The 27807-nt window shown below is 39.0% G+C and overlaps 2 protein-coding genes across 6 annotated transcripts; one reads left to right on the plus strand and one right to left on the minus strand.

Annotated features, from left to right (window-relative positions):
• Window positions 1–1505: 1505 nt before the first annotated feature.
• Window positions 1506–19087, plus strand: LOC110887314 (putative phosphatidylglycerol/phosphatidylinositol transfer protein DDB_G0278295). Of its 4 annotated transcripts, none has more exons than XM_035980081.1 (4): window positions 1506–1698; window positions 2743–2844; window positions 2923–3083; window positions 7623–7854. In XM_035980081.1, the coding sequence occupies exons 1-4, from the start codon at window positions 1605–1607 to the stop codon at window positions 7674–7676; spliced, it is 411 nt and encodes a 136-aa protein (XP_035835974.1). In that variant the 5' UTR covers window positions 1506–1604; the 3' UTR covers window positions 7677–7854. The 4 variants fall into 4 exon arrangements, with proteins under 4 accessions (XP_035835974.1, XP_035835972.1, XP_035835971.1 ...); XM_035980079.1 differs by lacking the exon at window positions 7623–7854 and adding an exon at window positions 18727–19087 and having other exon boundaries at window positions 1507–1698; XM_035980078.1 differs by lacking the exon at window positions 7623–7854 and adding an exon at window positions 8363–8647 and having other exon boundaries at window positions 1508–1698.
• A 969-nt stretch (window positions 19088–20056) lies between these two features.
• LOC110891086 lies at window positions 20057–25612 on the minus strand. Of its 2 annotated transcripts, XM_022138745.2 has the most exons (4): window positions 24612–25611; window positions 23353–23508; window positions 21915–22532; window positions 20057–21339 (listed from the first exon to the last, which is right to left on the minus strand). In XM_022138745.2, the coding sequence occupies exons 1-4, from the start codon at window positions 24951–24953 to the stop codon at window positions 20308–20310; spliced, it is 2148 nt and encodes a 715-aa protein (XP_021994437.1). In that variant the 5' UTR covers window positions 24954–25611; the 3' UTR covers window positions 20057–20307. The 2 variants fall into 2 exon arrangements, with proteins under 2 accessions (XP_021994437.1, XP_035835975.1); XM_035980082.1 differs by lacking the exon at window positions 23353–23508 and having other exon boundaries at window positions 24612–25612.
• Between the last annotated feature and the right edge of the window lie 2195 nt (window positions 25613–27807).

Consider the following 27807-nt stretch of genomic DNA (forward strand, 5'->3'; position numbering starts at 1 on the left):
ATTTTTTTAATGTTATTTATACGCTTAAACCTTGCCCCTCGTCAAATTTTGGTTAAGCCTTGACTGCCTTCAGGAAAAAATCTTAGCTTCGTCACTACTGGATGTAAAAAGAGACTTTATTTATTCATATAGTAAATTAAAAAATTTTAGCATTTAATACTAGTTATTTATATACTATTATTTTGCAACAATGTTATGCAATAGGAGTTGTATTTTGTGCATTGTGTTTTGTAAGATGATTTTGCAACAATGTTGTGCAATAGGAGTTGTATTGTGTGCATTGTGCAATAGAAGTTGTATTGTGTGCATTGTGCTTTGTAAGATGATTTTCCACTATGTACCGAACCGGTACCGGTACCGAATTTACCGAACCGGGTACATTTTCAGTACCAATTCGGTGCCGACTTTTGAGATTTTCGGTACCGATACGGTACAGTACCAGTTCGGTACCGGTTTTTACCGGTTTTTACCCTCAAATACCTGTACCGTACCGGGTATATTCGGTACCGGTACCCACTTTTGGGGATTTTCAGTACCGGTCGGTACCGAGCTCATCCCTATTTGCAAGAACCCTACTATTTATAAATTTATGCTTGGTTTTTGTTATGATTTTATAACATTAATATTTTTTGATCTAGCCCATTTCATTGACCTGCACTTGATTACAATTTGCACGAAATGAAATTTATAAATATGTGTTTGCTTTTTTGCTATGGTTTTTTAGCATCATACTATGTGTACAACTCAAAAAGCCCCGCAACGCAACGCGTGCGGGTCTTTATCCTAGTTATATATATATATATATATATTAAATGACAACACCACTTTTGCTATAGTGGTGTGGTCATTTAGTGGCTTTTTTTTCTTTTAAAGTATTTTGTATTTTTGTGTATCTTTTTGTTTACACCCTTTGTGTTTTTTTGTTTATTTTTTCTTTTAAACTACTTTGTATTTAGTATATCTTTTTTTACTCCCCCTAGTTATCATACAATCTCTAAACTTTAATAAAGTTACTACATTTTCTTTATTTTCTTTTGACGACTACATCACGTGCAAGTACTGTACTAATACCTTCGTAACGCACCGGGTAAAGTACTAAATTATCCTACAATCCCTAAATTTTAATAAATTTACTTCTTAATCTCCTTTAGCAACTACACCACGTGTTAATACTATACTGGTACCGCCGCAACACGTGGGGTACAACACTAGTTAATATAAACAAGGAAAACCTACTTGTTTAACACAAAAAACATACTAATTGTCATTTTCGTCCCTATGGTTTGGTGGAAAATGACACTTCAATCCAAAAAAAAATTTGCGCCAGTTCCGTCCTCAACATTTTTGAAACATGCCAGTTCAGTCCAAAAAGATAACGTCCGTTAAAAATGTTTAGGATAGAACTGACGCAAGACGTTATCTTTTTAGACTGAAGTGACACGTTTAAAAAATATTGAGGACGAAACTGATGCAAGTGAATTAATTAAATGTAGGAACAATTTTGAAGCACAGTACAAGAACAATATCATCATCTCTACCAAATAAATAGTACTCAACTACTGATCACATAATCAATCTAGATTCATCTCAGATTGAAGAGTTCAATGGAAATAACTCAAATCAAGCTGTTCATCGTGCTTCTATACATCCTCTCAATGATGGCAACTTCTATACACGCCAAAGATTTCAAATATTGCAGTGAGCATTTGCTTTTGTCAAATTCCGCATATTTTCATGATGTTAAATACGTCAAATAACTTTTTAATTTGTAGTTCATCACACATTTTTTTTTATTTTTAGAATTTTAGCTTTTGTTTATGCACCGAGAGTGTGGGATAGAAGAAATCCTCTTTTTTTTAATGTTAAACCTAATTTGATTCAGTTTCTCAATTGATGTGGATTAATAGAGATTTATTGGATTGTAATTTTATATGTATACAAAATTGTTTAAAATTTTAAAAATAATTTTTTCAAACTTATTAATTGGATCGGATTAACAATTATAATTTTTTAAGTACTAAAAAGATTTTGACCAATTTTGACCAAAATTTGACCGAATTTGACTGTCTTTAACCGATTACCAGTTTTAGGTCCGACTAGGTGAAATTTAATCGGTAAACTACTTATTACCGAGTAATTGGAAATTAATCCCAATATTTACAACACTGGAATTTGAAGATTCAAGCTTTGTTTGAATTTTTAACTTAATTTAGTATTATCCTTGATATTCAGTTTTATTATCCAAATCTTGTTGGGGGTGCGGATGAGTGGTTCAAGCATATTTTCAGGGGGTGCGGTCGGTTTTTTTTGCTTAAAAAATACTAATTTTTTTTTCAAGGGGTGCGCCCGCCCGCCCACCCTGGGCTTGACCTAGGTCCGCCGCCCCACCCCCTTGCGGTGTGGGCAATTCGACTATTCGTGGCTTGCATATCGAACGGTGAAGGGTTCGGATTCTCATGGGTAATGTACAACTAAACCAACTCAATGCACAACCTAAAAAGTTGAGGGATGAGAATGATGGGCATTCCATGCTTTATATCTCCAACTGACTGCTACTAGTAGATATGCACACTCACTGTTAATCTGTTATTCATGTTGGTCAATGTTAGACGGGTTGACCTTGACTTATACATGTTGGTCAACGTTAGACGGGTTGACCTTGACTTATACATGGAGCCTTGGTCTCTAGTCAGGTACTCTGTTATAGTTTTGTGTTTGATAATATAGTAAAGCTTTATGCAGATAAGAGGAAAGAGTATGCTGTCACGGTCAGTGGAGTCGAGATCATTCCTGACCCGATAATAAAAGGCAAAGAGACCTCTTTCGTTATTTCTGCATTCACAGGTAAGTTTTTTTAAATATAAGCGAAACACTTTCAAAATCCGTTATATTACCGCTGATTATGATGATTTAATATCTCAGATAAGCCATTATCCGAAGGGGAAGTTGTGATCGGTGTAGCATACTTTGGATGGAGCGTTTATAGCGAGACCGGAGACCTCTGTGCTAATATATCGTGTCCGATTCCAGCTGGCGACTTCACAATTTCTTACACCCAACTTTTACCGACAATAGCTCCCCCTGTAAGTGGTTTTGTTCTATATTTTATGTTGATTCTGTTTTTGTTCTCGTTACAACACTCGTTAAATGAAAATCACTAAAGTTTGTTCGGATACATTGTATCATGAACAAGTAATAATGACAAACATTGTATTGTTAATAGCATCGATACGTAATAATGATGACAACGGGCATATGGGTCGCTTCCTTTTGAGCTTCTTTTAGTGATGATTAGTAGAGGTGGCAATATGGACAGGGCGAGTAACGTGTCAAACGGGTTGTGTTGACCCGCAAACAACTTTTTAGTTATTTATTTATTTTACTTTTTTTTTAAACATAATTAATGTTCGAATATGATTACAACAACTAGGGAGGATTGATTAAATAAAAGGAATATTGGATTTTAATAATCCCAACTATTCGTCGTTGGCCGCCAACAGTCTCAACTTTAAAAATAACCACTGGCAGTCCTAACTTTTAACATATTGGCTTTCAATGGACCCTACTAACAGAACCCTAACGGCGTTAGTCTTCGGTCGCTGGAAAAATGTTTTTTTGCTGGAAAACTCAACATTTTCATCCCGAACCTCTTTGTAACCTTATTATGGACCTTTGGAAACATTTTTCTAGTAAAAGCCCTTATTATTAAAGTCGCCGGAAATCTTCTTTTTCGCTGGAAAACTCAACTTTTTGGCCGGAAAGCTCAACATTTTCGTCCCAAACCTCTTTGTAACCTTAGATCGGACCTTTAGAAACCTTTTTCTGGACACAAACGGTTTTCCGTGACTGGAGACTAACGGCGTTAGGGTTCTGTTTGTCAGGGTCCATTGGTGGCCAATATGTCAATAATTGGGACTGCCAGTGGTTATTTTTAAAGTTGGGACTGTTGGCGGCTAACGGCGAATAGTTGAGATTATTAAAATCCAATATTCCTAAATAAAAAGGGTCTGTAGTGTAGAAACGGTAAAAATGATTTTTGTTTAAACTAACGCACAACTTTTTTCTCAAAATGATGCAATTCTGCCTGGACTTTATAGAACTTTATTGTTTTAGTATCTCTTACCTTATTACAATATTAATATAATTTTTTTAAATAAAACAATATAAGATGTTGCATGCTTTAAGATTACACTTTGGACGACTTACAATCCGTTCGACCCGTTCCCTTGTCTGTTTTTTTTTTATTTGACCTGTTGTAGAAGAGAGATAACCCGCTTCGACCCATTTATAAGTAAATGGGTTGAAAGGGACACCGTTAAGAGTTGAGATTACTCATGGAAGAGATAAAATTTGGTTCAAAGTCTGTAACCACCACGTTACGGTATATATTTAAATAAATAAAGTTTTAAATCAAATAATGTACATAAATGAGTATAGGGTAAATTACGTTTTTGGCCCCTGTGGTTATATCACTTTTACTATATTAGCCCAAAATAAGAATTTTTAACATATCTGCCCCCATGGTCTCTGTATGTGGCAACCCTCACAAAACCAGGTATCCGTACGACTTAATTAGCTATTAACTGTTGCCTAATTACTGTGCTTAACTGAGATTTCTGATAAACTGCTACTTGATTGTTGATACATGTACATGTCTGCATCATACTTTGATTTTTCCTGTCACTACATTATTTATTACTGAACTCTAGTGACAAACTTGATGCACAAGAAGCACAGTAGCACTAAACGGATACACAGTGAACATGCTGATATACCCAGCAATCAGGCAAACACTGCCTCCAAAGGCCTGAATGAGCCAGAATTATTTTACTACACCCATAGTGTGTGTAAGGATACAAGGGTTGTATGATTACGTCTCTAGGGATAAGATATAGAGATTTGGATGTGCCTAAAACATACTTTAAGCACGGAACACAACACTTTTATTTACACCCTAGCTTCTAGCTAATTAATAAAGTGCCAAGATACAAAGAATTATTCCCGACACTTTGCAAAATAAATTGTGTCGCTAAAAATATTACTTACGACGCTTAAAGGACATCTTAAGCACTTTAACGGATTCCTATCCGACCGAACAACCTGACAATAACCGGAACATAAAAATATTGCCAGAATTACTGTTAGTATTTTTCTGAGCCAGTTAGGGTCCCTGATTACCCTAACACCCGCTTTGTAACACATTAAACAACTAACGAGGTTAGACCTTTAAGTAACCGACTTAACATAACTGAACCGTAACTGAACAATCGAGATCCAACCGGGTGGTCCCACCACCCTAACCAAATCGGCCCAACCAAGGGGACAAGGCCGAATTCTTTTTATTATTTTATTACTTTTGTCTAATATCTAGATAGCACGAGACCCGTTGGACGATAACGCTTAAACTCTCTATAAAAGGCACACTCTCTCACACATTTCACACACCACCACCCAACTCACTCCCTCTCTCCCTTGTGCTCCCCCTCACGGCCGAGAACCCCCACCACCACCCATCCGTTTTTCGGTTTTGCTTCATCCATTCCAAGAGCATACAAGTCTTGAGGATCACGTACAACGAAGCTCGGAACAAACGGAAGTTGAAGGACCTCGTGCATTTGCTTTTATCCACGCAGTTTTCGACTAGAATCTTCCCTAGCCCCGAGCTAGAGGTATATTGTTTAAAACTCGTTATTAGTCGTGTCTAAAGTGGTTAAAAGGATTTTTATCGGATAAATGTCGGTAACCCGCTTCATGAATCTTTAAAGTCTACTAAAAAGTGAAAATCGTTGGATAAAAGAACATAACGCGTGTAAATGTCGTAGTATTTGAATATGTTGGTTTTTATGGCCCGATCTACGATGTGGTGGCTCTTATCATCGTTTAACCCGACTTTGTTAAGATCACGTATCTTGACATACACTTGTTTCTTTTGTACAAGGGTTAAAAGGTGAAACTCCACCACACGGGAAACATGAACTTGTGTAAAAGTGTTTTAACGTGAAAAATAGTATTTAAAACGAGCCGATCTACGTATGTACAAGTGGTATATTCGTAGAACCGGGTGTTGAGAAAATCATGTTTTATAAAAGATGTATAACAGGTTAACAAATGTGATTTTTATAGTGTATAAACACTTGTGAAATGAAAGATCCGACAAAATAACAATTTTTATAAAAATTTTCGGAAGTTGTAAAGAGTGATTTGTTCCAAAAACGGGGTTTTTGCAAGAATAAACTATTTTATACATAGATCCACTAAATATAACGAGATCTACATAATAGTTTTAGAAAAAACTACAAGTTCATGTAATATTGTGATTTTACATACTAGTCTACGAATTCGAAGTGTTGAAACTTGTTTATTATGTTGGAAATTGATTGATTGAAATAAAAGAAGTGATTTTGTAAAAGAAAATGATACGCTTGAAAGCGTGGCCACCTCCAGTTACAGGGGAAACTCTGGCGAAATTTTCTAAAAATCTAACACTTAGAATTATTTACAAGTGTTAGACTACTTTGACATGTTTTCAAACTATATTTCGCCATGACTTTATTTATTAAATAATCGGAGGTGGGATTTTCACAAAACTAAACGTGATAAATATATATTCGGTAAATATATTTTGTCACAACACTGTTTATGATTATTTTGTGAAAATGTATAAATATTATTTTTAGAGTAAAAATAATATTTACTAACTTGTCAAACCCAAAATAATACAAACGCTTATACGACAAGCATAAAAGCTACAACGGTAATTTCTATTACCACCTAATCATTAAAACGCAACTTACGCATTACGCGGAAATATTCACCAACACGTATGATGTCAACGTATTATTTTGGAAAGAATTATGTAAAGAGAAAATATATTATTTTTGAGAAAAATAATTATATTTTGGAATGAGAAATAAAAAATATATTAAGTGGGACTTAATGAGATAGTATAAATACACATGTATTTAAATCCCCCATCCTTGGGAAGGAAAGTAAAATACCAAGTATGTACACGAAACGGTTGTCTAACCGTCTCCTAAAAATGTAAGTTATAAAGCTAAGGCACGGCCATCCGTCTAATAGAATTAGCACCTGTAGGTCGTTGCACAGCTTCGGATATTCGGATTACTTGGTAGAGATACGCATTCACTGTGAGTTCATGTCCCCCTTTTCTCTAACTGTTTTCAGTTTACTTAACTGCGGGGGTGAAATACATGTTACTATGATTTACGAGTACTTTACAACGGTATGTTTAACGTAAGGAGGTGTTATACGATCATGTGAGTGGATAGGAACAACATGGGGCCATTAGTCCTCATGGAGGGACCGAGGGACAGGAGCGGTAGATCTATCTGGGTGTAGCGAGCCCAGCCCCCGGCCAAACTAGAAACGGACCGTGGGGTGACTTTGTCCACATACTTTGCCGTGGCATAAATCTGCTAGGTTTGAGTCTCCCTATTTGCACTTCACATATGTCAGTGGCCTTGCAAACCATTGGTGATCACAAGTCCTCTTACACTGCTACATACCACAACTATTTTCATACTCACAAAGGTTTTACATACTCACTTACACATGAACTCGCTCAACATTATTGTTGATTTTTCAACTCACATGTATTTCAGGAAATTAAACGGATCTGGCACGGTATGGAACGTTTTCCGCTGCACTGGTCATGAAGTCATCAGGGTTTAGGGTTGTGTCTCTTACCTGGACAAGACACAATCCCTAAATCACGTTTATGTTTTGTTATAAGTTGTAATGTTACTGAACAAGGTTATGGTTGCATGTTAAAAACAATGGTATTGTACGATGTTTTCAAAAACTTAATGGATGACTTGCATGGTTTTTAAATTCATATAGCTTTGTTATGATTAAGCTATGGTATTAAGAAGTCACACAAATTAACCACGCTTCCGCAAAGCCAGGGTGTGACAGCTTGGTATCAGAGCTCTGATCATAGCGAACTAGGATTCCTTCTCGAGTCTAGACTATGATCACTAGGGCTCTCACGAAAACATTTTTCTGCATACCACTTAAGTCCAGATCCACAAACCTTTTTACAAACAAATGTTGAGCACATTTTATTCATTATTCTAGGCTCAGTCTGGGAGGCTGAGGTTCAGGCTAGTGGGACTAGGAGTGTTGGCTAGTGGGACTAGGAGTGTTGACTAGTGGGACTAGGAAGGACAGTCTGGGAGGCTGGGAGGCTAGTGGGACTAGGAGTGTTGGCTAGTGAGACTAGGAAGGACAGTCTGGGAGGCTGGGAGGCTAGTGGGACTAGGTGGATTATGTGATTATTATCTGGTAACTTATGTGACTATTTGATTCACTGATTTTGTGCTTATTCTGTGTTATGTTACAGACCCATGGATTCACCAGCTACAGGTGGATCAGATACCACTGGACCTTTACCGTTAGTGTCAGACGATGTTATGTCTTCGGAGCATGAGGTGCACACCTCAGACTATACTAGCACCGACGATGACGACTTCCAGCCGTTCGCGTTACCAGACGGCGCCGATGAGCACACTGATGACTCCTTACCCTTCGCTTTACCCGAGGGTGCCTATGAGCCTATTGATGGCGATCCTGCTGAGTACCTCCCTATTGTTGCGATTCCAGCACCGATTCCTCTTGCTTCTTACCCAGCTTATGAGCTTATGCCAGACGCCGATGCCGACGGCGACATCGAGCTTTACGAGGACGAGCCATTTGAGGACGAGGATCCTGACGTAGCTCCTCTACCTGCTGGCGGTCTCTTGATGATAGCTGACGTTCCAGCTGGAGACTCGCTCATTCACTCACCAGTCCCAGACTCTTTTGAGTCTGTGGCATCTGTATCATCTCGCGGGGCGAGCGCGCAACAGTTTATTCACGACTCAGACCCTGATCATGCGTCTTCAGCTGCCCCCATTCCGAGTTACGCGTTTGAGCATGATGATATCGAGGATTCTGACCCTGTTTTCCCTCCAGGATTTGATCCTGACCATGATATCGAGTATATTCCTATGGATGAGCACATAGAGGACCCTGATGATCCTATCGGTCCCATTGACCCAGATTTTGACTTTGACATGGCGTTCGACGACCCTGAGCCTGCCATAGCCCCAGAGCAGGCAGCTGCTTTTGATCCTTTACCTGAGCATGACCCTGTTCATGCTGATTTTCCTCTTGAGCCTGTTGATGCTGTTCCCCCTGTAGGTGTTCCTGTGATCGAGGGCGATCATGTTGCTGCTGATCCCATTGTTCCTTTACCCGTAGGTGACATACCTGCTGATCCTGTTATTGACCCTGTCGATCCTGTTATTGCACCTGTTGACCCCGTTATTGCTCCTATCGATCCTTTACCCATCGAGCCCGAGCACGCTCTTTTTGCTGAGCACATGGATCCTCCAGATGAGGAGGCACAGCACGGGTGGATACCGGCGGACGAGGATGTTCCACCGTTTCCCCCACATCACACTGGCACACATCATACTGATTTTTCATTTCAGATCCCACCGTTTATTCCTCCAGCGGGGCCTGGAGAGGGCTCTTCAGCCCACCCTTTCGGTCATGTACCGATGACCATGCCATTCATGCCTCAGATAGCATCTATCCCATCTTCTGTTGCACCTATCGATCTTACCAGCACGCCATTACTTTGGTCATCTTCCTCACCGATGCCACCCACTGATCCATATCATCCATTTTATTTGGGCCATACTATTGAGGATCTTTTGATGTCGTTTGTACACCAGCACGAGTCTCATTCACAGCGACTCCAGGAGCTCGAGAGAGCTCAGTTGTCTTTTGGTCCATATCTTGGTCAGACATCTTCATCATTTCAGCCTTTTCGATCATTTCCTCCTGACATTGCTGCCCGACTTTCGACCCTGGAGCAGCAGGTTGCGTCCGTGATCCGTACTCAGCAGGCGATGGAGGAGGACTAGTATCACTTACGCCGCTTACTTTTCGCTCACTTTCCCCCTCCTCCACCCCCATCCGCATAGGGCTCATTGGTACTGTAGTGGTAGGCGATGGTGAGACGACCGCAATTGTGACTGCACAGCCTTTTGGAGACCATCTGACGATACAGATTTTTGTTGATATTTGTTGATGTACTGGTTGTATGTGACACTGATGTGATGTTGTTTTTGACAGGGGTGATGTAGCCCCTATTTGATTTGTGATTGTATGATACAGTGACGTGCTGACACACTTGCTACACTTTATGGTCTCGATATATATAACAATCGCTGTATTCTCACCATATCTGATTCACTTGATTGCTTATTTATGTTTTGTGACATGGGATGTTGTATGTATGATATTTGCAACATGGGATGTTGGGACATGGGATGTTGTGTGTGATATATTGATAACATGAGATGTTATATGCTATTACTATTACTATATACGTATGTTTACTATGGCCTAATCGACGTACGCATCTTTAGAAGATGGCACCAAGACGTCAACCGCAGCCGATGCCCACTACTCCTGAAGAACTACAGCAAGTTATTGCTGCCGCCATTGCTCAGTATGCTGCCTCGCAAGAAGGACCAAGCGGAAGTAACACGAACATCAACGGCAACCAAAATCCTCCTCATGGGTGCACCTACAAACAATTCTTGGACTGTAAGCCCATCAACTTCGACGGCACGGGTGGTGCTGTTGCTTTCGTTCGTTGGGCAGAGAAGACTGATTCCACCATCCGCATGAGCAAATGTGCGCTCGACCAGCAGGTCACTTACATCTCAGGGCTGTTTCTAGACGGAGCCCTATCTTGGTGGAACTTACAAGTGCAAACACTAGGCGAAGCTGCCGCCTACGCCCTGACTTGGGCCGAATTGAAAGAGCTTATGCGCAAGAAGTACTGTTCCCGCGCAGAAATTCAAAGGTTGGAGACTGAATTTTGGCACCTAAAGATGGATGGACCAAAGGTTGCAGAATACGTCCAGAGGTTTCATGACCTATCTCTAGTGGTTCCTTATATGGTCACGCCTGAATACAAGCGAATTGAGCACTTCATTTGGGGGTTAGCTCCCCAAATCATTAGCATGGTGACCTCCGCCAGACCGGCAACTATTACGGAAGCCATTGATTTGAGCGTGGCTCTCACTGAGGAGGCAATTCGTTTAAACAAGTTTGATGAAGTCAAGGCAAAGAAGACAGAGACTCACGTTGAGTCCTCAGGAGATAACAAAAGGAAGTTTTCAAACCTCAAACAAGGCGTCAGTATGGCAATAAAGAAGGGAAAATCAGCTGGTAGTACCAAGAAAGGGAAAGGGTACCAGGGCACCCAGCCCAAATGCAACAACTGCCAACGCCACCATACTGGCAATTGTAACGTGAAAGTTTGTGAATCTTGTGGAAAACCGGGCCACTCAAAGGAATCATGTTGGGCTAGTACAGGCCGAGGAGGCCAGGGAGGATATATGAATAGAAACGATAATCGTGGTGGTTTGGGAAATCGCCCACAAGGGAATAACCGAGGCTACAATGCAAATCAAGCCGGAACTGCCAATCAAAACAACCCGCCAGTTGGGGGCGGTGCGGGAAGTGGAAAAAGGTTAGGATGTTTTCATTGCGGTGACATTGGGCACTTCAAGAAGGATTGCCCAGGATTGAACCAAGCCCGTGGAAGGGTGTTCCAGATCGGTGCACAGGAAGCGCGCCAGGATCCCAACGTAGTCACTGGTACGTTCCCTGTAAATCAACGCTATGCATCTGTTCTGTTTGATACTGGTGCCGACTATAGCTTCATATCACTAGAATTTAAGAATATACTTGGGCTAGCCGCTAATAAGTTAGACATTCCCTACGCAATCAAATTGGCTAATGGAAAGTTGGTAGAAGCCAATGATGTGATCAGAGGCTGTGTGATTGAATTAGGAGAACGCGAGTTCACTCTAGATCTACTACCAGTCCAGTTGGGAAGCTTCGACGTGGTAGTAGGGATGGACTGGTTAACGAGTAACAAGGCTGAGATAGTGTGTCACGAGAAGGTTGTTCGTATTCCGACCGACGATGGTGAGACCATTGTTGTTCATGGAGAAAAGCGTGAGACGCCGTTAAAGATGATTAGTTGCCTGAAAGCAAGGAAGTGTTTGAGGAAAGGATGTGTTGCTTTTCTAGCACACATTGTGGATAAGAAGGCTGCCGAGCCGAAGATCGAAGACATCCCTGTCGTGAGGGAATACCCAGAAGTCTTTCCAGAAGACTTGCCTGGCTTGCCACCTCAAAGGCAAGTGGAGTTTCGCATCGACTTAGTTCCAGGTGCTGCGCCTGTGGCTAAGGCACCTTATAGACTTGCTCCGTCTGAGATGCAAGAACTGTCGACGCAACTTCAAGAGTTGTTAGACAAGGGTTTTATCCGACCAAGCTTTTCGCCTTGGGGAGCTCCAGTTTTGTTTGTGAAGAAGAAGGACGGTAGTTTCCGTATGTGTATTGACTATAGAGAGTTGAACAAGCTGACAATCAAGAATAGGTATCCCCTGCCAAGAATCGATGATCTGTTCGACCAGCTTCAAGGTTCAAGCTTCTATTCAAAGATCGATCTTCGATCTGGATACCATCAGCTACGGATACAGGAGGAGAGTATCCCGAAGACAGCCTTCAGAACTCGTTATGGGCACTATGAGTTTCTAGTTATGCCGTTTGGTTTAACAAACGCACCTGCAGTGTTCATGGATTTGATGAACCGGGTTTGTAAGCCGTACTTGGATAAGTTCGTGATTGTATTCATCGATGACATCCTGATTTACTCAAGGACGAAGGCTGAGCACGAGCAACATCTTAGAGCTATTCTGGAGCTACTAAAGAAGGAACAGTTGTACGCCAAGTTCTCTAAGTGTGAGTTTTGGCTACGAGAAGTGCAATTCCTTGGGCACGTGGTGAACGGAGATGGAATCCACGTGGATCCAACCAAGATCGAGGCGATCAAAGATTGGGAAACGCCTACAACGCAAACTGAGATTCGGCAATTCTTGGGTTTGGCTGGCTACTATCGAAGGTTCATCGAGGATTTCTCGAAAATCGCTCAACCTTTGACGCTCCTCACGCAGAAGGACAAGACGTTTGATTGGGGAATCAAACAGGATGAAGCATTTCAGATATTAAAGCACAAGCTTTGTAACGCGCCAATCTTAGCTCTACCGGAAGGTACCGACGATTTTGTGGTATATTGCGACGCATCGCGTCAAGGATTGGGTTGTGTCTTGATGCAACGTCAAAAGGTCATCGCTTACGCATCACGCCAACTGAAGGTGCACGAAAAGAACTATACCACGCATGATTTGGAGCTAGGCGCAGTGGTTTTTGCACTAAAGATCTGGAGACACTACCTGTATGGTACGAAGTGCACAATCTTCACAGATCACAAGAGCCTCCAGCATATATTCAACCAGAAGGAGTTGAATATGAGGCAAAGACGATGGGTCGAATTATTGAACGATTACGACTGCGAGATAAAGTATCACCCAGGGAAGGCGAATGTAGTCGCCGATGCCTTAAGTCGTAAGGAAAGGATCAAGCCCCTAAGGGTTAGGGCTATGGAAATGATAATCCAAACCGACCTCTCCTCGCGCGTTCGTGCAGCGCAGAAAGAAGCTCTCAAGGAGGAGAACCTTGAGAAGGAGTATCTCCGTGGGATGGAGAAGATATTGGTGCCAAACGAGGAAGGAACGCTATGTTTTGAGAAAAGGATTTGGGTTCCTCTATTTGGTGAATTAAGGGAAGTTATTTTCGATGAAGCGCACAAGTCACGGTACTCTATCCACCCTGGATCGGATAAGATGTACCAAGATCTCAAAAATTACTATTGGTGGCCTAAGATGAAAGGCGACGTTGCTATTTACGTGAGCAAATGTTTAACGTGCGCTAAGGTCAAGGCGGAATACCAGAAGCCCTCGGGACTTCTGCAACAACCTGAGATTCCCAAGTGGAAATGGGAACAAATCTCAATGGATTTTGTTACAAAACTGCCAAGAACGCCAAGAGGCCATGATATGATTTGGGTGATTGTTGACCGCCTAACAAAGTCCGCACACTTTCTGCCAATCAAGGAGAAAGACAGTACTAGTAAACTTGCGGAAATTTACTTGAGAGAGATCGTAGCACGACATGGAGTACCCCTCTCGATCATCTCTGATAGAGACGGAAGGTTTGTGTCAAGGATATGGCAATCCTTCCAAGAAGCTTTTGGCTCACAACTGAATCTGAGCACTGCGTTCCATCCGCAAACTGACGGCCAGAGCGAGCGAACGATACAGACTTTGGAAGACATGCTGAGAGCATGTGCTATGGATTTGGGCGGTAGCTGGGATAAGCACTTACCTTTGGTCGAATTCTCATACAACAACAGCTACCACACCAGTATTGGTGTCGCGCCTTTTGAAGCCCTTTACGGACGCAAGTGTCGATCACCACTATGTTGGGCTGACGCAGGTGATAGGCGGCTTGCCGGTCCCGAAATCGTCCAAGAGACGACAGACAAGATTGCGCAGATTCTTAAACGCATCGAAGCCGCTCGCCACAGACAAAAAGCCTATGCGGATCCAAACCGAAAACATATGGATTTTCAAGTTGGAGAGATGGTGTTATTGAAAGTATCACCCTGGAAGGGTGTGGCACGCTTTGGGAAGCGTGGGAAGTTAAATCCACGCTACATTGGTCCTTTCAGAATTCTAGAAAGAATTGGAACCGTAGCATACAAGTTGGACCTACCTGCTGAATTAAATGGTGTCCACGATACATTTCATGTATCCAATTTAAAGAAGAGTCCAACTCAAGTTGACGTTGCCATTCCTATCGACGAGATTCATGTTGACGACACGCTCCACTTCGTAGAAGCACCTGTCGAGGTCACAGATTGGAAAGTTAACAGGACCCGCCGGAGCAGTGTCAAACTCGTCAAGGTTCGCTAGAATGCCAGACATGGTCCTGAATACACCTGGGAGCGTGAGGACCGGATGAGAGAGAAATACCCCCACTTATTTCCTAAAAACTCTGCATCTACAAGCAGAACTTAAATTTCGGGACGAAATTTATTTAACGGGGGGAGAATGTGGCAACCCTCACAAAACCAAGTATCCGTACGACTTAATTAGCTATTAATTGTTGCCTAATTACTGTGCTTAACTGAGATTTCTGATAAACTGCTACTTGATTGTTGATACATGTACATGTCTGCATCATACTTTGATTTTTCCTGTCACTACATTATTTATTACTGAACTCTAGTGACAAACTTGATGCACAAGAAGCACAGTAGCACTAAACGGATACACAGTGAACATGCTGATATACCCAGCAATCAGGCAAACACTGCCTCCAAAGGCCTGAATGAGCCAGAATTATTTTACTACACCCATAGTGTGTGTAAGGATACAAGGGTTGTATGATTACGTCTCTAGGGATAAGATATAGAGATTTGGATGTGCCTAAAACATACTTTAAGCACGGAACACAGCACTTTTATTTACACCCTAGCTTCTAGCTAATTAATAAAGTGCCAAGATACAAAGAATTATTCCCGACACTTTGCAGAATAAATTGTGTCGCTAAAAATATTACTTACGACGCTTAAAGGACATCTTAAGCACTTTAACGGATTCCTATCCGACCGAACAACCTGACAATAACCGGAACATAAAAATATTGCCAGAATTACTGTTAGTATTTTTCTGAGCCAGTTAGGGTCCCTGATTACCCTAACACCCGCTTTGTAACACATTAAACAACTAACGAGGTTAGACCTTTAAGTAACCGACTTAACATAACTGAACCGTAACTGAACAATCGAGATCCAACCGGGTGGTCCCACCACCCTAACCAAATCGGCCCAACCAAGGGGACAAGGCCGAATTCTTTTTATTATTTTATTACTTTTGTCTAATATCTAGATAGCACGAGACCCGTTGGACGATAACGCTTAAACTCTCTATAAAAGGCACACTCTCTCACACATTTCACACACCACCACCCAACTCACTCCCTCTCTCCCTTGTGCTCCCCCTCACGGCCGAGAACCCCCACCACCACCCATCCGTTTTTCGGTTTTGCTTCATCCATTCCAAGAGCATACAAGTCTTGAGGATCACGTACAACGAAGCTCGGAACAAACGGAAGTTGAAGGACCTCGTGCATTTGCTTTTATCCACGCAGTTTTCGACTAGAATCTTCCCTAGCCCCGAGCTAGAGGTATATTGTTTAAAACTCGTTATTAGTCGTGTCTAAAGTGGTTAAAAGGATTTTTATCGGATAAATGTCGGTAACCCGCTTCATGAATCTTTAAAGTCTACTAAAAAGTGAAAATCGTTGGATAAAAGAACATAACGCGTGTAAATGTCGTAGTATTTGAATATGTTGGTTTTTATGGCCCGATCTACGATGTGGTGGCTCTTATCATCGTTTAACCCGACTTTGTTAAGATCACGTATCTTGACATACACTTGTTTCTTTTGTACAAGGGTTAAAAGGTGAAACTCCACCACACGGGAAACATGAACTTGTGTAAAAGTGTTTTAACGTGAAAAATAGTATTTAAAACGAGCCGATCTACGTATGTACAAGTGGTATATTCGTAGAACCGGGTGTTGAGAAAATCATGTTTTATAAAAGATGTATAACAGGTTAACAAATGTGATTTTTATAGTGTATAAACACTTGTGAAATGAAAGATCCGACAAAATAACAATTTTTATAAAAATTTTCGGAAGTTGTAAAGAGTGATTTGTTCCAAAAACGGGGTTTTTGCAAGAATAAACTATTTTATACATAGATCCACTAAATATAACGAGATCTACATAATAGTTTTAGAAAAAACTACAAGTTCATGTAATATTGTGATTTTACATACTAGTCTACGAATTCGAAGTGTTGAAACTTGTTTATTATGTTGGAAATTGATTGATTGAAATAAAAGAAGTGATTTTGTAAAAGAAAATGATACGCTTGAAAGCGTGGCCACCTCCAGTTACAGGGGAAACTCTGGCGAAATTTTCTAAAAATCTAACACTTAGAATTATTTACAAGTGTTAGACTACTTTGACATGTTTTCAAACTATATTTCGCCATGACTTTATTTATTAAATAATCGGAGGTGGGATTTTCACAAAACTAAACGTGATAAATATATATTCGGTAAATATATTTTGTCACAACACTGTTTATGATTATTTTGTGAAAATGTATAAATATTATTTTTAGAGTAAAAATAATATTTACTAACTTGTCAAACCCAAAATAATACAAACGCTTATACGACAAGCATAAAAGCTACAACGGTAATTTCTATTACCACCTAATCATTAAAACGCAACTTACGCATTACGCGGAAATATTCACCAACACGTATGATGTCAACGTATTATTTTGGAAAGAATTATGTAAAGAGAAAATATATTATTTTTGAGAAAAATAATTATATTTTGGAATGAGAAATAAAAAATATATTAAGTGGGACTTAATGAGATAGTATAAATACACATGTATTTAAATCCCCCATCCTTGGGAAGGAAAGTAAAATACCAAGTATGTACACGAAACGGTTGTCTAACCGTCTCCTAAAAATGTAAGTTATAAAGCTAAGGCACGGCCATCCGTCTAATAGAATTAGCACCTGTAGGTCGTTGCACAGCTTCGGATATTCGGATTACTTGGTAGAGATACGCATTCACTGTGAGTTCATGTCCCCCTTTTCTCTAACTGTTTTCAGTTTACTTAACTGCGGGGGTGAAATACATGTTACTATGATTTACGAGTACTTTACAACGGTATGTTTAACGTAAGGAGGTGTTATACGATCATGTGAGTGGATAGGAACAACATGGGGCCATTAGTCCTCATGGAGGGACCGAGGGACAGGAGCGGTAGATCTATCTGGGTGTAGCGAGCCCAGCCCCCGGCCAAACTAGAAACGGACCGTGGGGTGACTTTGTCCACATACTTTGCCGTGGCATAAATCTGCTAGGTTTGAGTCTCCCTATTTGCACTTCACATATGTCAGTGGCCTTGCAAACCATTGGTGATCACAAGTCCTCTTACACTGCTACATACCACAACTATTTTCATACTCACAAAGGTTTTACATACTCACTTACACATGAACTCGCTCAACATTATTGTTGATTTTTCAACTCACATGTATTTCAGGAAATTAAACGGATCTGGCACGGTATGGAACGTTTTCCGCTGCACTGGTCATGAAGTCATCAGGGTTTAGGGTTGTGTCTCTTACCTGGACAAGACACAATCCCTAAATCACGTTTATGTTTTGTTATAAGTTGTAATGTTACTGAACAAGGTTATGGTTGCATGTTAAAAACAATGGTATTGTACGATGTTTTCAAAAACTTAATGGATGACTTGCATGGTTTTTAAATTCATATAGCTTTGTTATGATTAAGCTATGGTATTAAGAAGTCACACAAATTAACCACGCTTCCGCAAAGCCAGGGTGTGACACTGTAACTAACCATTTTAACCCCTAAGTCTAACCATTTTAGCCCCCATGGTCTCTATAACTAACCATTTTGGCCCCCATGATCTCTAGAGTTAGGGGCCAAAATGGTTAGTTATAGAAACCATGGGGGCAGATATGTTAAAAATTCTTATTTTGGGCTAATATAGTAAAAGTGATATAACCACAGGGGCCAAAAACGTAATTTACTCATGAGTATAATACGCGTATTTTTGTTTTCAGTTTTCTTATTGGTCGAAAATGTCGTCTGATTAATACAGGGTTCATACACGCTTACATTAAAGGTGAAAGACGGTAACAAAAGCGAGCTCACATGCATCAAGTTTGATTTCAGCATTGGCTTCTTCACGTCGAGTGAACAACCGATGAACACTTGACCGACAATTGGTTCCAAAAGAGATGTCATTTCGCGTGTATCGCTTATTATTGTCTAGACTTGTTATTTTGTCGGTTCTGACACGTAACATGTTAAATGGTTCGAGTGTAATTGGTCGAGAACGAATCATATGGCTACAAGGTCATGTATATATTCCAAGTAAGACTGGAAATAGCATATAAGAATCAAACAAGAGGTTGCTTGAGAATTGTTTTACCTATAGAAATGTGAAGAATCTTTCCACATGCAAAAAGACCATAATTTGAAGAACAACTTTACAGCTAACAAAGTTCTATATGACTATATCCATCAAGAACCCTAGATACCAATTGCCTGAATTAGGAAGTTGGTATCAGCAGTGGCGAAGTATAGAAGGGGCAGGGAGGGGCGCCCGACCCCCCGAACTTTTCGCTCAATAGTGTTTATAAGTGTTATATATGTAGTTTTCGTATAGAAATTTTTGGGTATATACGTTTTCGACCCCCTGGTTCTATAGATTTTTTTGGTATATACGTTTTCGACCCCCCCCCCCCCCACCCGGTCATTCGGGTCAAGCTTCGCACTGGGTATCAGAAAGTTTGCTTTATTTGAAGAACCATTATGATTCCAGTTTTATATCATAAAAAAAACATACTTGATGAAAAAGACCCTTAATTTAATTTTTGTATGTTAAAATTATGATTCGTCTAAACTTCCAAAAATACGTGCGAAAACATTGATTAATAGCACAATCGTCGTATATGCGTTCGCTATATAGACGATTGTTTGTTAACTTCCATGTCATGCAGCTTCTTTTGCCGAGTGTTAGAGCATCCACGTTGAGTGTTAGAGCATCTCTACGCTGCTATCATTGGTCATCAAAAGATGACGTGGCTGCTGATGTGGTGGAAAGAGGTAAAAGAAACGAAGAAATAAATCTGAGACGTAATATTTCATTTTCTTTAGAAAAAAAAACATTTGAAATACTACATAATGTGTAATATCACATGGTATTTTTAATAACTTCAAAAAACATTTAAAAATAAGATTTTGATTAAGTTTGGAACCTTTAATATATCAAGATTATATTTTTTTTCATTTTGGAAAATATATGTTTTTTTTCTTATTAAACCATCAGGATATTGCCCTTACAACTTTTAAACCATAATAGATAATGTTAAAAATATTATAGCACAAAAAAGATATTTCACCACTAAAATGAATGAAATAGAATCTAACAAACATATTGAGAAAACTACATTAAGTACAAGTTCCATTGCACATAGTACAACTCACTACAACATTAAAACATTAAACTACAGAGGTTATGACTTATCAACACTTTACCTTTTTCAGTTTTTTTTACAAACCACTGTCCCTTCCCACAAAAAAAAAAAGAGAAAAGTCAACGGAAAAAGTCAAATACTTGCAAACTCACATTTATATTGACCACTTTAGTGATCTTACAAACTCACATATCCTCCTCTTATACAGCCTCAGTTATCGGTGCTGACGTGGCAGTGACCGCCACTTGAACACTGTCGGCAGCTTGTGGCGGTGTTTGTGGCGGCAGTGACCGCGTATAATGGAACTCAATCTGCAGCCGGTGATGAATCAAAGTCGACGAAATTAAACCTTTCTTGATATCTGCTTGCAGTTCCCTAATAGGAATAGCAGCTAAGAAACTTTTTATATACTCCTTACAAGACTCTTTACCGCGACAAATAACCTCGCTTTCTTCAGTTGACTTTTCCGTTGACTTTTCCGAAGGACCCTCTGTTGACTTTTCTGCAGAGTCCTCAGAACTGCAGATTTGTTCAGGCATTTCGAAGATCACTGAATCTCGATCAAATTTCAAGATATACGCTTGATCACACCCTTCAAAAAGCCGTTCGCCTAACGTGTCGATAATGTAATAAGCATTGGAGTCAACTTTCAACAAGAAAAAGTGGTCGTTCCAGCTCACGATGTAAACTTGCGGCTCGTTGTTTCTAGAAGCTTCCGATTCACGGCTAATCTCGTCCCACATGTTATCGAACGACATTGCTCCATGTAAAAAGTCGAAACTACCCTCGTTGGACTCGTCCGGATGGAAAAAGCCGACGAAAGATTTTCCCGGGGTTACGGTTAGCGGGCGTAGATTGGCTTCGAGAACGGTTTCCAGGTCGAAATGTTTATCGGGAAAACGGATCATGTAATTTTCGTTATCGCAGAGGTTTCTCCACTCTGACGAGCCTTCTCGTATTAGAGAATCGAATTGTGATTTGATCGGCATGAGATGGTGATTGTTTTGGAACCAATCCGCGATCACCGCCACGAGGGCGGTGCACGCGCTCTCTCCGGCCGCCTGTTCGCTTCGTTGATCGATTGAAGCAAAGAAGACTTGCGTCTTAAGCTTCATGCACCCGTCACGGCTGATTATATCCCTATTTTCCCAATTTCCGACCGCAAAACTATCGTCCCCGAACTCGGATACCACATGTGGGTTCGTACACGAGTCTTCATCGGATTTATGACACTGCCAAATGAAATCTCAACAATCTTTAGCGAAAAAAGATGGTGAAATCAGCTACATACTAAAGTTAAAAGCGAGTATCTCATAAAAAAATTAGAGTAAAATGCCATTTTCGTCCCTGAGGTTTGGCTAGTTTTGCGACTGTCGTCCAAAGGTTTGTTTTACCGCATCTGGATCCAAAGGGTTTGAAATTTCGCCATTTTCATCCAACTTGTTAACTCCATCCATTTTTAACATTAAATGAGGGGCATTTCCGTCTTTTTAAACATTTTTTTTATTAAAATTAAAAACAATATAAGATAAAAAAGATCCACCTTTGTTGACTTTCTCCACGCCCAAACCCTTTAATCATCACAAAAATGTCTAAAAAGACGAAAATACCCCTGACTTAACGTTAAAAAATGGATGGAGTTAACGAGTTGGATGAAAATAGCAAAATTCCAAACCTATTGGATCCAGATGCGGAAAAACAAACCTTTGGACGAAAGTCGCAAAAGTGGCCAAACCTCAGGGACGAAAATAGCATCTTACTCAAAAATTTATATCTTAAGTTAAACAATGGAGTGAAAAGATTTTACCCCAGCAAGAGATTCATCGGAGCTGAGTTGACGGCGGTCAAAGTCAATATCATCTCCACCTTCTTCACCATAGTCTTTCTTTAACAGCGGCTCCCCCTTCGGTTTCGGTGATTTAAAATTCAGTTTCCTTTTCTTCCACGGTAAAATGCTACGTTTCGAGTTTTGAATTACGCTCTGTTCGAAAACCGAAGCGGTCAAATCCTCTTCTGGCGAGCAACCGTCATCCGATTTCTGGTTACTATAATAAACGTTGTCCTCAAACAACGACCCGCCGGCCCAATTTGCGTATGCTAAAGTTCCGTAGCTGAACGATTTCCGAATTGTTGCGTTTTCCATGTTGCCGTCTTGTGATTCGTCCAGTGAGTCAAAGTCAACGAGATTGGGATAGTCACCTTCGTCACTCCTGCTTTCGCTAATTTCGTGTTCGGCCACATGAGACGGTTTTTTATTACCTCTTCGAATTGATACGTACTCCTTAAAATTTTTTACTTTTTTTAATCCGGATTTGAGTTTAGAATGCTCGTCTTTCTCTCCCGATGAAGTTTCGGATGTTTGACTTTGACTTTGCGTTGACTCGACTGGTTGAGGGGCTCTCAACTCCACCATGCTAAGCGATATCTGCACCATACATCTCAGATCAAAATTCAAATCTACACGAACACGATAACATAACACGAACCAACACGAAATTAACAGGTTTCGTGTCTATAACAGGTCGACACGCTAAGACATGTTAAATTATATTATATTTCTTAACATGTTAAATACCTGTTAATGACACGTTTATAATTTTTAATAAAAAAATACGTGGGGCTCCTAATTTTAAATTAGAAAAACCTGGAAGTAAAGTTTATGTATTTTTAATAACAGGTCGTATAATACGTTGGTAAGTTTTTCCTGGAGTTAATTACTGTTTTCGTCCCTGTGATTTGTCAAAAATCACTATTTCAGTCCATTAGTTTAAAAATTGCGATTTCAGTCCCTGTGGATTCACTTTCGTAACCATTTCAGTCCATGTGGTTTCACTTTCGTAACCATTTCAGTCCATTTATTCTGTAAGTACATGGACTGAAATGGTTACGAGGTGGACTGAAATTGTTACGAAAGTGAAACCACAGGGACTGAAATGGCAATTTTTTAACTAATGGACTGAAATAGTGATTTTTGACAAACCACAGGGACGAAAATAGTAATTAACTCTTTTTCCTGTCTTAAAGGTCATTTCGAGAAACATATTTATTATAAGGTTCGTGTCGTGTTCGCGTTTACCTGTTTCAGGTTCGTGTCTTAACAGGTAGGTCGGGTTGACACAATATGCTAGCCAATATACTACAACAGTTTCCAAAAACTAAATCTTCGGTCGAATATTTCACTTTCATGGGTAAAACAGGATTTATACATAAGATTTTAACCAATAAAATGTTCTAGTGTTACATACATGAAGAGAGGGGGGAAATTCGGTTGCTCCAGATGGAACGATCAGCGGAATGTTAAGTTCAAATTCCTTTTCATTGGCAGAAGAAGCAAATTCAGCGAGATTTAAATACGCCTTTCCGATTAAAGGAACTTTATTCTTCGGGCCCGTGTTTGATCCCTAAATCAAAGAATAATGATCCAATTTTTAGTAAAAACATATTATAAAATTGCAACATAATCGCCTTTTAAGCTTTTACCAACAAGATGTCCTAATTTAGTCTATTAAACCGTTTCCGTTTTGTGGTCCCGTTAATTAACATGTGATTTCGGTCACTATTTACATAGTTTAACTAGTTTTGCAAATCCATAACAAGAAGCACTACAAGTTGATTTTAAAAGTGAAGTGTGTCTCTTTTTGGAAGCTGAAATGGAACAACTACCAATCAGTGGCGAAGCTTGACGTTTTCGACCGGGGGGGGGGTGTGGGGGGTCGAAGCGTATATACCCAAAAATTTCTATACGAAACTACATGTATAACACTATTCAATGCATACAATACAATAAGCACACATATTGCAACTTGCAAGATAAGAGAAGAAAACATAATATATACTCACAAGACAAGGTCGTCATCATCATCATACTCAGTAAATCCCACCAATAGCAAAGCTAAGGTAGGGTCTGAGGAGGGTAAGATGTAGACAGCCTTACCTCTACCCCGTAGGAACAGAGAGGCTGCTTCCAGTGAGACCCCCGGCTCGATGGTAGTTTTGCATCAAGCCTTGGACATAAGGCACATAACACTCGGCAATTAAGACAAAGGTAAAACTCCTAAATTTTGGTAGGAGAAACCTAACAAATTTTATATAATATATGTATGTATGTATGTATGTATGCAACTATGCATATGCCAAGATGACATAAACCACAAGATACCCACCAAAAAGTAGATAATTACCTAAATCTGGTAGGATATTAACTAATTTAAACAATCTGATTAAGATTCAATCCAAACACATGAAAAGAAGATTCAAAACAACACTAAACTAACCTAAAAAAACAATTTAAAAAATATGTAATTAAACAAAAAGTAGTAATTTCCTAAATCTGGTAGGATATTAACTAATTTAAACAATTTGATTAAGAATCAATCCAAACACATGAAAAGATGATTCAAAACAACACTAACTTATCATAAAAATTAAAACAAAAATAAATAAAAATAAAAATAAATAAAATTAAAAAGATGATAATTAAAACTGGAATAAAGAAAGAACTCACATTCAAGACTTTGAACCCAATCTCCCAAGGAAGAAACTCATTTTCTTTATACCCAGAAAGGGTACAAACTGAACAAAATTCTTGATCCCACAAAACGACACCGTTTGGATCAACAATACTCCCATCTTTTGTAACCTCTCTCTTCACTGTTCTCCTCAATGAACCAAGAGTGATCTTGGGTCCTTTCCACTTGATCTCCACAACCCTATGATAATCTTTCTCTGTGTCCGCATGTACAGGATCACAACCCCCAAATTCCATCTTCTTCACCACCAATTTCACCTCAAACTTTCTTGATAATATTGGTGGCCAAGGTCTCCATTTCATCATCTTTACCACCATTTTGGGTCAAGATTTGATGGTGGGTGTGTTAAAGATTGAAACTTTATAGCAATTCAGATGGTGGGTGTTGATTTTCTTGATGTTTTAATGTTGGGTTTTCAAGAAATTGTGAAAATTCAATGTATTTTGGGTCAAGATTGATAAAGATTGAAACTTTACTGAAATTGAGAAGGTGGGTGTTGATATTCTTGATCTTTGAATGTTGGGTTTTCAAGAAATTGAGAAAATTGAATGTATTTTGGGTCAAGATTGGTAAAGATTGAAACTTTACTGAAATTGAGAAGGTGGGTGTTGATTTTCTTGATCTTTGAGTGTCGGGTTTTCAAGAATTAGGGTAAAAATGAATGTATTTTGGGTAAAGATTGAAGCTTTACTGAAATTGAGAAGGTGGGTGTTGATTTTCTTGATGTTTTAATGTTGGGTTTTCAAGGATTAGGGGAAGAATGAGTGTATATTGGGTCAAGATTGATGAGGGGTGTGATGAAGATTGAAAAAGATTGAAGCTTTGGAGAAATTGAGGAGATGGGTGTTGTTTTTCTTGAGGTTTGAGTGTTGGGTTTTCAAGAAATGGTGAATGTGTAGTGTTGTAAGTTGTGATCTTTTGAGTTAAATTGTCGATGAGTTTGAGAGATGAAACTGAATATGGTGGTGTTTTCCGCGTGGAGGTGTATATGTAGACAGCGGTGCAAAGTAAAGTTAGAGAGAGAATGTGTTCGATTTAACCCTATATTTTACAATTTATATTTAAGCTAGTTCTTTTTTGGATTATGTTTGTTTCTTAACGGCACATTAGCGGAACCACTCGATCATATCTATATCCACTAAGTATAATGTCTATACACCAATTCAGAAAGAAACTCAATAAATATGAGAAAAACTTTTTTATGAGAATCAAACCTAGAATCTATTGGTCTTAAAGACTTATCTTTTTAGACACTAGAGTATAAAGTCATGAGCTGACGTTTGATAATTGGTTGAATACTACATTAGAGGTAAGTGTGTTAATTCGGTTAGTTGTATGTTAGCATTTAAGATTCAACCTATGACTAATGTTTAGGTTTTAGGTTTTTATAAAGTATATTATAAATGGCTTGAGGTTATAGTTACATAGGTATACTTTATAGTTAATTCGGGTTATAGACATGTTTGATCTTGTTTTAATCAATAAATATGACAAAAGTTTTCTTGTTATAATATAATATTTATGAAAATAATAGTAATATAAAGGTTGAAATTTCATAACAATACACTTGTCTATATATATACACCATAACCAAACCATAAAAAATAGTGATATAAAAACATAACTAAACCATTGATTTCTTATTTGTTCTAGCTATTTTGGTTTAGTTTTATTCTTTGTCTTTTCGGTTATAAACATCGGTTTAGAACTACTTCTTCCTTGGTATAACACAAAGAAGACATCATTGATATATAAATCTAGAAACATTTCTCTAAAACTATAGAGATTGTCGTAATTTTCCTAAGATGGTAGAGATGAATACTAGTTCTCATTTATTTCTTCTTACATGGAAATAATCATCATTAGCTTATTACTTTTAAGAAAATGATCACCTTTTTACAATTTTTTGTGAATGAATCTTCTAATCAAACTACCTTACTCTTATCTTGCTTTTTGATATTGAAATTTGGATTTGAATATGTATGTAAATAAACACTCAAGAAGGTATATAATGTATTATGTTTTTTTTCTAGTCTATGAGATGAGTAAAAGTGCTAGAAGAGTATATTTTATTTAAGGGATATTAGATTTAAATAACCCTAACTTTCACCAATTGACCGATAACACTCTGAACTTTTGATTTGTACATCAGCACTCCTAACTTTCAACTTATTGGCCGATAACACTCCCTAACTAACTAAACCCTAACCCAGTTAGTTTTTGCTGATGTGGCATCTGATGTGGCCATTTTTGCTGACGTGGCATATGACGTACCAGCTGATGTGACATTTTTGATGACGTGGCAGCTGATGTGACGGTTGACATGACATTTTTGATGATGTGGCAACTGACATCAGCTAACTGTGTCAGAGTTCTGTTAGTTAGGGAGTGTTATCAGCCAATAAGTTGAAAGTTGGGAGTGTTATCAACCAATTGATGAAAGTTGGAGTTATTGAAATCCAATATCCCATTATTTAAATATAAGTGTGAGAGAGAACTAAAGGGTTGTTTGACAATTTCTGAATGGGTAAGTGCTGAATCAGTAAAAGGTCTGAACCATTAAGTGCTGAACCGGTAAAAGGTCTGAACCAATAAGATGTCTGAACTATTAAGAACCAGTATAATGTTTAACCATTCCTAGGCAAATGTCTGACCAATTCAGATAAGAGGTATTAACCATTCAGACTATGTATAATACTTAACCATTCAGATAAGAGGTATTAACAATTTCTGAATATAAAGGGTTGTTTGACAATTTAAATATACGTGTGAGAGAGAACTAAAGGATTGTTTGACAATTTCTGAATGGGTAAGTGCTGAATCAGTAAGAGGTCTAAACCATTAAGTGCTGAACCGGTAAAAGGTCTGAACCAACAAGATGTCTGAACTATTAAGAACCAGTATAATGCTTAACCATTCATAGGCAAATGTCTGACCAATTCAGATAAGAGGTATTAACCATTCAGACAATGTATAATACTTAACCATTCAGATAAGAGGTATTAACAATTTCTGAATATAAAGGGTTGTTTGACAATTTAAATATAAGTGTGAGAGAGAACTAAAGGATTGTTTGACAATTTCTGAATTGTAAATGCTGAATCAGTAAGAGGTCTGAACCATTAAGTGCTGAACCGGTAAAAGGTCTGAACCAATAAGATGTCTGAACTA

Source organism: Helianthus annuus, chromosome 11 (assembly GCF_002127325.2).
Source record: "Helianthus annuus cultivar XRQ/B chromosome 11, HanXRQr2.0-SUNRISE, whole genome shotgun sequence".
Taxonomy (NCBI): Eukaryota; Viridiplantae; Streptophyta; class Magnoliopsida; order Asterales; family Asteraceae; genus Helianthus; species Helianthus annuus.